Raw genomic sequence first — 9,848 nt, forward strand, 5'->3', positions numbered from 1 at the left:
TTGGTGTTAATTTCAATAAAATTTACTAAATTTAGTTTATTGGTTGATGCAATTATTGATTATCAGTTTATTAGTAGTTTTTTTTTTTTTTTTTTTTTTTTTTTTTTTTTTTTTTTCTCTCTAATTTTTAAGGCACCTGTTGTAGATTCAAGCATTTTAGAAGTGATGAGACAATATTTTGTCATATGAAAGTTGTGAAATTCACAAAATTATATTGATAGAAATCTTTTTTTTTTTTCCAAAAAATATTATTATAGAACTAAAGTTAGCTTATAGAAATCTTTTAATATAGAAGATTATTGACAAAGTTGAGTGGTTCTTTTTCAACCCATTTGGGTTGCATTTGAGATTTGAGAAAAAGTTAGTTTATTTTACTTTTTTAGCTTGTAAGGACTCGATTTGTAACGAACCGTAATAGTGTTGGGTTCGCACGTAAAAAGGTCCAAACAATATCATTTATAGAGCGTGGGTTTGAAAGGCTAGGCCTTAGTCACCAAACGGCGGGTCTTTTCGTGGTGTTCCTATATGGTTTAGATCATGTTCGCCCTGGGAGTCTTTCTCCTGGAGGCGGGCTGGGAGGCTCTGATTTTTGGCCGTTTTTCCCAGCCTCTTCTTTGGATTGCTTATTTTTCCTTTTATACTAGCCTGTGTTCCTTATCCTTCGTCCACGTGTAGGATCGATATTCCAAGACTGATACTTGTCCCATCAGCCCATACCCAGAGTGGTTGGGGGTGGTTGTAAAAGCTGGAGAGTATGGCTCTGTTAGGTGCAGAGTATTAACTGGCAGTAAGGGCAACTTTCCCTGGTCGTTAAACTATCCAGGGTGTCCTTCCCTATTGACATAGATATTTTTAGATTTTTTTCAGACTATTTCTGTTCCGTTTTTGTCCTTCCTTCCAGGGGGACCTCGGACATGCCGAGGACTGATTCATCCTCGGCTGTGTCCCAGGATTATTTTGTACTTGTATTACCTATCCTGGGCTATAACCCTCCTCGGCTCGAGCCTTGGGCCCCAATGAATAAATGGGCCAGGGCCTTAAATCATTGGACCCCACAATAGCCCCTCAAAACCCTGCTGTCCGACCTCTTGGTTGGAGATGAGGGTTTTGGTGATGCTAAGCCTTTATCACGGCTCGTTTAATTCTATCCTTCATTAATGTTGGTGTCTCTTCATCTACCCAGGAAACATTCCGAGCTACGAGACATTCCTTTTGAATTCATTCATGATGCGTTCCTATCGTTTGATTATCCAAAACGCGCCTTTAATGATTTCCCTTTACGAGGCCATTTAAATTCGACGGTTATCGTCGGTATGGAGAAGTGGAACGGGTATTTTCTCATTTACATATTTTCTTGGAAATCTGGACGGATCAAATACCTTCCGTTCTGCCCTTCATATAAAAAGGAAGGTAAGAGGTTATTTCTCTTGTACAGAGACCCTTTTAATCCTTCTGAAATCTGAAACCCTTAGCTTCCTCCAGAGTTTACTTTATCCGCTAGTTGCATCTTAACTTGTGATACATTCGAGATAGGAGCAAGTAATAAAGGAACCATACCCTTCCCAGAAATACCATGTTCTTGTGAACCTCAAAATGGCTCGGTCAGGGTAGGGATGGCAGAGACTCAAGATCCTTCTTACCCTCCTTTCAGCCAAAATCCGAAGCAGGGGCTCGTCACGTCAAACTTTTGGCGCGACAGAGCTGGGGTCACCCATTATCAGTACCAGCCGCTTTCTTACGAGAATAGCTAACATGGCACCAGCGTGTTTGGAGTCAGGACTGACGCAGGGACAAAGTATCCCTGCTTCTTCCTCTCTTCCTTCACTGGTGCCTCCTTTTGCCTCTCTTTCTTCTTCTTTCCACCGCCAGATCCATCCTGGTGCTTTTCCTTCTTCCTTTTCTTCTCCTCCTTCTTTCTCTTCTTCTCCTCCTTCTTTCTCTTCATCTCCTCCTTCTTCTTCTGAAGAAGGTCCTCCTCTCAATATGGGCGCTACTAGGGCAGAGTTTGGAAGGACTTTAGAGACGAGTTTAAAAAGACATCTGACTGTTTATTTGTTATATTGTTGTTGTTTTTTTTTTTTTTTTTTTATTATTTTTGTAAGCCACCTTCTGTATAGGCTTGTTTAAGCCCTTCTTTGTACGTTGTAATACCTCTTTATATTAATAAAAGTCGTTATTGCTTTATTTCACGTGTTCTATCTCTTTATTTCCGAAATGGTTACATCGTGAATAGACATACTATCTTGTGAATTCTTTTTATTTTTACACTTTGACCGATGCCTAGGACCGAAACCCCCACTTATAAAAGGAGCTTGCTCCGTGCTTATCGAAGTTAGTCGGCGTAAGAATGCCGATTTGAACATATGATACTTTAAGGCAGAAATCTTTACCAGGAAAAAGAAAAGTATATTATGATGGGTTTATTTAGAGTTATCTGGCGCAATAATGCTGACCCGAAAAAACGATACTTAGGGTCGAAGACCCTTATTAAAGATAAAAAATACTATTATAAACGTATTGGAGGTATTGTATACAAAAAGACCGACCTGAAAAATGGGTGGTATGCCCCAAATTTAAACGAGGTGATGGCGGAATGCCTGATGCCGTGTAGGAAATAATCACCCGAGGATACCCTAAATGAATAGCACCTATAGGTTGTTGAATAATAAGGCGTTTTGCCATCTTCCTAATGACTTTCGTAGTCTTAACCTTTTTCTGGTGTTTGGTCCGAGGATTGAGTAATTTAAAATTCTCCTTGAGTAGTTGGTTTCCCCATAGGTTTGAGTCCGAGGACCATGCAATACCTTGGTTCTGTCCAAAACTTAATTTTGATAAGTAGTTGGTTTCCCCATAGGTTTGAGTCCAAGGACCATGCAATACCTTAGTTCTGTCCAAAACTCAGTTTTTTCTTCCAAGTAGTTGGTTTCCCCATAGGTTTGAGTCCAAGGACCATGCAATACCTTAGTTCTGTCCAAAACTCAGTTTTTTCTTCCAAGTAGTTGGTTTCCCCATAGGTTTGAGTCCGAGGACCATGCAATACCTTGGTTCTGTCCAAAACTCAGTTTTTTCTTCCAAGTAGTTGGTTTCCTCATAGGTTTGAGTCCGAGGACCAGACAATACCTTGATTCTGTCCAAAACTCAGTTTTTTCTTCCAAGTAGTTGGTTTCCCCATAGGTTTGAGTCCGAGGACCATGCAATACCTTGGTTTTGTCCAAAACTCAATTTTTATTTCCAAGTTGTTGGTTTCCCCATAGGTTTGAGTCTGAGGACCATGCAATACCTTGGTTCTGTCCAAAACTCAGTTTTTTCTTCCAAGTAGTTGGTTTCCCCATAGGTTTGAGTCTGAGGATCATGCAATACCTTGGTTCTGTCCAAAACTCAGTTTTTTCTTCCAAGTTGTTGGTTTCCCCATAGGTTTGAGTCTGAGAACTATGCAATACTTTGGTTCTGTCCAAAACTCAGTTTTTTCTTCCAAGTTGTTGGTTTCCCTATAGGTTTGAGTTCGAGGACCATGCAATACCTTAGTTTTGTCCAAAACTCAGTTTTTTCTTCCAAGTAGTTGGTTTCCCCATAAGTTTGAGTCCGAGGACCATGCAATACCTTGGTTCTGTCCAAAACTCAGTTTTTTCTTCCAAGTAGTTGGTTTCCCCATAGGTTTGAGTCCGAGGACCATGCAATACCTTGGTTCTGTCCAAAACTCAGTTTTTACTTCCAAGTAGTTGGTTTCCCCATAGGTTTGAGTTTGAGGACCATGCAATACCTTGGTTCTGTCCAAAACTTGATTCTGATAAGTAGTTGGGGAAATTAATCCCTCGGCTACGGCGTGAGACCTTGGTTTTAGGGGAATTAGTTCCTCGGCCAAGCCCCTAGAAACATCTATGCGGCTGACGCTTCAAAGCGTAGCCCCTAGCAAAGAAACATAGCCCCTAGTGGAACTTTACGCTAGAACACTACAATCGGTTGTTGAAAATGAGAAAGGGACTCTCTCGACCTACCGCCCGTGCCAACAAACAAGCCTTTCCCACAGACGACGCCAATTGTAAGGATTCGATTTGTAACGAACCGTAACAGTGTTGGGTTCGCACGTAAAAAGGCCCAAACAATATCATTTATAGAGCGTGGGTTTGAAAGGTTAGGCCTTAGTCACCAGACGGCGAGTCTTTTCGCGGTGTTCCTATATGGTTTAGATCATGTTCATCCTGGGAGTCTTTCTCCTGGAGGCGGGTTGGGAGGCTCTGATTTTTGGCCTTTTTTCCCAGCCTCTTCTCTGGATTGCTTATTTTTCCTTTTATACTAGCCTGTGTTCCTTATCCTTCGTCCATGTGTAGGATCGATATTCCAAGACTGATACTTGTCCCATCAGCCCATACCCAGAGTGGTTGGGGGTGGTTGTAAAAGCTGGAGAGTATGGCTCTGTCAGGTGCAGAGTATTAAATGGCAGTAAGGGCAGCTTTCCCTGGTCGTTAAACTATCTAGGGTGTCCTTTCCTATTGACATAGATATTTTTAGATTTTTTTCAGATTGTTTCTGTTCCGTTTTTGTCCTTCCTTCCAGGGGGACCTCGGACATGCTGAGGACTGATTCGTCCTCAGCTGTGTCCCAAGATTATTTTGTTCTTGTATTACCTATCCTAGGCTATAACACTCCTCGGCTCGGGCCTTGGGCCCCAATGAATAAATGGGCCAGGGCCTCAAATCATTGGACCCCACATAGCTTATTTTTTTTTCTAAAATAGGTTCCATTGCTCCAAAAGTCAACTTTTAGCCTTTTTTTTTTTTTTTTTTTTTTTTTTTTTTTTTTTTAGTAAAAAATTTTCAGTTTTAGCAAAATAAGCGATTTTCAAATGGACCTTTGGTTTCAAAATATTGAATAAGTAGACTATAGATTAAGTTTTTACATTTTATTATATGGTCTAATTTACTTATTAATAAAAATCCCGCATATTGAACTAGAGTCACTACAAAAAAAATCATCCTGTCCCAATGTTTTTCTTCCGGCATTTTTACGAACCGCCGTAATAGATAAGCCTGTACAAGCGCTTTTTGAAAATGCTGGTATAGGAAATTCTATTACGGCGGCTCAAAATCGACGCTTTAGAAAGCGCTGCAATAGGAGGCCTATAGCGGCATTTTTCAAAAACGCTAGTACAGGAAGCCCAAAAGTGCTGGGATAAGGTTACTGATTTCCCTTATATGTACATAACATATATGTAAAAAATAAATAAATAAATAAAAATGAGTAGCATAGGTAAAAAAATAAATAGCAATAAAATTCAAACCCTTTGATATTACTTTTTATATTTCTTAGGAAACACATTAAAAAAAAAAAAAAACTTTAGGTGTCTAAAAAATTCCCGGTCGGTCTAGTTGGTCCACTTGGTCCTATTCGTTCCACTTCTGTTCAATTCCGTCCATTCTATCCACTTTGGTCTTATTTGGTTCTATTCAGTCCGTTATGTCCACTTCGGTCTTATTCAGTCCTATTCAATCTACTTCAATCCTATAAGGTGTACTTTGGTCCTCTTCGGTCCATACGTTCCTATTCGGTCCACTTCGATTTATTCTGTCTACTTTGGTCTTATTCGGTCCACTTTAGTCCTATTCGGTCCATGAAGTTCTGTTCAGTCCTCTTCGGTCTAATTTAGTCCAGTCTGTCTACTTTGGTCTTATTCGGTCCACTTTAGTCCTATTCGGTCCATTAAGTTCTGTTCAGTCCTCTTCGGTCTAATTTAGTCCAGTCTGTCTACATTGGTCTTATTCGGTCCCATTCGGTCGACTTTGTCATTACGGAGTCCATTCGGTTCTGTCCAGTCCACTTCAATTTCAGTCCGTCCAATTCGGTTCTATACGGTCTACTTTGGTCCATTCTATCCACTTTGGTCTTATTCGGTCTAATTCAATTAAGTTCGGTTCACTTTGGTCTTATTCGGTCCATTCGGTCCACTTTGGTGTTATTCGGTCCCCTTCGGTCCATTCGGTGCATTCAATCCATTTTTGTACACTTACATAATGGGAAAAGATAAGTTTGGACCGAATAAAAAAGCTCAATGATCTCAATCATGCTTACTCCACCAAGAAATAGCTACATGTCAAAGGTTATGTTCTCCATTTTTTAACCATTTGAGAAATTAATAGGAGATGATAATGAGTTACTGATTTCAATGGAATACAATGGAATTGAAATCATGTGCAATATCCTAAGTATTGCAACTGATGCAATAAATATGAACGACTGAGATTTAAAGTTGAATAAAAAAATAAAAAAAGAAGAAGGAGAAATACAATGGGTACATTTAGAATAATCGCGCAGATCCTAATCCAATACAATGAGCACATGTAGGCTAATTTTGGTACTGATCTGTCACATCATCGTGGTACTAAATGTGAAAACATGACGTAAAATAGCAAGATGAACAAGTATGTACGTATGTATAAAGTGATGTAATGAGGCAAACTGGACAAGGACGTAGTGGTCCTATATATTCTCCAATATAGTCCAACTCCAACCCCACATTAGAAGGTATAAACGTAACATGATATGATACAAGAGGATGAATCCAAGTGCATGCAAATGAACATTTTAGCCAGAATCCAAGGACTTTGGACCATTACACAAATTCCTTCTTTTGTCTCCCATCGTCCATATATAAGCCTCACCTCTTCCTTTAGGATCACAATAATGTGAATTTCAGGATAGATTCTAGACTTATATGTTTGAAAAAAATAACTCACAATTGTCATCATATATTTGGCATTTCATGCAAATTTCAGCCAGAGGGTAAAATAGTTACTATTCCTTCCCATTTCTTAAGTTGAAGATTAACAAGTGAGTTCAACAAGAGTTTTAAGTTTTCCGAGCTTGGGATGGCGCAATATATATTGCTCCCTCCCTGCATTTGATTGATTACGGAATATTCATCATTTTCAAACACAACATTTTGGTTAAAAAGATTTTAATTATTGGATTATATAATTTCAGAACAAAAGAGTAAATTAGTACTTGAGCTTGAACAATTTATGATATATATATATATATATATTTTTTTTTTAATACTAATAAGCATTATGATTTAAAGTTTGAAGAAAAGTACTGTTTAAGGGTCACGCTACCCAAAACATGGATTGTGGTGAAAACACTCTTACAATTAAGCTAACTTTTGATAACTTTAATCCTAAAATATCACAAAAATGTATAAAAAATGAATGAGAGACGAAGAATGAGAATAATTGAATAACAGAGAGGGTGATGGGGATTAATGCCCCACCAAACCTCATGTGCTTCCTAACTTCAAAAAGCACCAAATACTATTATTTTCTCTAATTTAGTACGTAGGTTCGAAATTAGGTTTTCCTTTATTCAATAGCTTTATCCGAGAGTCCTTTCTCTCCCTTTTCTCTCCTACCTCTCTTGCTATCTTTCTCTATATCATTTAATGTCTTTTAACAAGCAAATTTGATTCTACGATCTTTCCCCTATTTTAACCCTTTTGTGCATCGCTAACGTGGCAATGAAGAAAGACCCATCCATAGCTACCTCCAATATAATTACACTTGTTGGTGTGAATTTTTTGAGCTTAACTCCCTTTACATAAGTTTTTACATTTATTTGAGTAAAAGTTTCACATTTGTCAATAAGTGAAAAATGAGATATTCGCGTCATTATTGATGTGACCAGCAATATTACCTATTGTATATATTCATTTGGGCATTAAAGAATGTATTAATTTTACCTTGCTAAATAGATTCGCTTAATATTGTAAGAAAATAGGTTCACATATTTCTTCTAAAAAAAAGGTTCGCATATTTCTGCATCTCTCTATGTATGCTTTAAAACCTAGTTCTTTTCATATATAATACGAAAGAATACTCATTTCTCATTTTTTTTCTATTTCTCTAACTTATGATATTATGTTTCTAAAAAAAAAAAAACTTATGATATTATTTTATTATTTAAGGAGATATATAGTTTGTATATTTTTTATTACTCTAATAAATAAATAAATAAATAACTAAGATCTATCCATGGACTTATCAAAATGTGACATGTGTCCCAATATCAAAAGACTCAACAAATAGCAATTTAGAATTAAAAACCAAAAGTGGGCATTAATTTGTTATGATAATTTCATGAAATAAAGTGGGTGGACAAGAACTAAAGGACATGCAAACGATTCCCTCATCACAAACACTCCCATTCTCTCCAACCAAAACGAATCACTTCTTCCCTTTCTTCTTTTTCGTACTCCAATCCTCCACACCCTAACGCTTAGAATCTCTCTCTCTCAAACAATATTCAATCTTTACTTTCTTATCAAAGGCTCCAATCTCAGCCACGTATTTATATATTATTATTATTATCTTTTTTTTTTTGGGTAAATTATTATTATTATTATCATTTCCCTGCAAAGTTCTTCTTCATAATTTCTTCACACCCAAACAAGACCTTAAAGAAAACCTTTTTCCTGTAGCTATATAAGATGATGAAGGTTCACCCAGCACCAAAAAAGCGAAACATGAAGACAAACCAATGCGGCGTCGCACCCAAGAAGCTACGAAGACTCCCCCACGTGTTCGCCAGAGTCCTCGAGCTTCCTATACGCTCAACCGTCGATGTTTCAGTTCAAGAAACCTCTGACTCTCTTCGTTTCATTGTCAGTACCACCACCAACAATAACAAAGACAAGTCAAATATGAGCCAAGTGAGAGCTCATACGATCAAAATCTTGCCGGGCATGACGAAAGTTGTGATTAAAGGAATAGGTGGTGGAGATGATGAAGATGACGAGCTTGATGTCTGGCGGTTTAGGCTCCCGTCTTATACGAGACCTGAGATGACAAGCGCGAGGTTTAGCGGTGGTAAACTTGTCGTCACCGTGCCTAAGGGCATGGACACGGTGAATAATAGTGATGGTGATGGTGATGATGATAATAACAACGGTGAAAGTAAAATAAAAGAGAAGGGTTGGGGTGGAGGGAGTGGAAGACTGATTCTTATACAGTAATGTTTCCCTTTTACGCATGTCATGTTCTTGATTTAAGGTTGGACTATTAATGGCATGGGACATGTATGGTTTCAATATGTGAAATTGAGTTAGCTTTTGCATTTCTTTCTCATAACTCTTCTTCATTTTGTTTTGTGAGTTGTGAAGGAGATTTTTATTTTACTCGTGCTTTGAAAAAAATGAAAATTTTAAAAAGCTTATTTATTTAAATGACTTTAACAATTAAACCATCAAAACTAATAATTTCGGCTTAAATGGACGAGACTTAATTACTTATGCTTGTGAGTTTGTTGAATAATTTTTTTGGTGGATTGAGAGAATTTATGTGTGTTTTTTTAATTAGATTACGTTTTGAAAGTTCTTTTGTGATATTGCCTTAGAAGGTTACTTAAAAGAAAAAAGAAAAAAGAAAAGGCTAAAATTTAAAATTGATCTTCTAAATTTCAACTTTTGTCATTTCGGTCTTTTAAATTTTAGTTTTGTCATTTCAATTTTTTAAGTTTCAAATTTTGTTAATTCAGTCTAGCATTACATTTCAGTTAAGTCTTACCGTTAACTAAACCAAAACAACGCTATTTTAGGTTTTTTTTATTTATTTTTTGATTATTATTTTTATTTTATTTTTTAATTTCCTATTTTAGTCTATTTTATAGTCCGTTTACTCATGTAGTTTGGGAAGTAGTCTTTATAATTTGTTTTTTGTTTAGTTCCTTTTCCCAAGTTTTAGCAAGCAAGGATAGTACTATTCCCAAGTTAATTTTAGCAAGGATACTACTATTCGTTTCCCTCGTTTTTGTGCCCATGCATTTATTAAAAGTTGAGATTCAAATATTTTTTGTACATGTTT

The 9,848-nt window shown here is 37.1% G+C and overlaps 1 protein-coding gene across 1 annotated transcript; it reads left to right on the forward strand.

Annotated features, from left to right (window-relative positions):
- Positions 1 to 8,180: 8,180 nt before the first annotated feature.
- LOC115972451 lies at positions 8,181 to 9,076 on the forward strand. The gene has a single exon (XM_031092742.1). The coding sequence runs from the start codon at positions 8,477 to 8,479 to the stop codon at positions 8,999 to 9,001; it is 525 nt and encodes a 174-aa protein (XP_030948602.1). The 5' UTR covers positions 8,181 to 8,476; the 3' UTR covers positions 9,002 to 9,076.
- Positions 9,077 to 9,848: the final 772 nt, after the last annotated feature.

Source organism: Quercus lobata, chromosome 12 (assembly GCF_001633185.2).
Source record: "Quercus lobata isolate SW786 chromosome 12, ValleyOak3.0 Primary Assembly, whole genome shotgun sequence".
Lineage (NCBI taxonomy): Eukaryota > Viridiplantae > Streptophyta > Magnoliopsida > Fagales > Fagaceae > Quercus > Quercus lobata.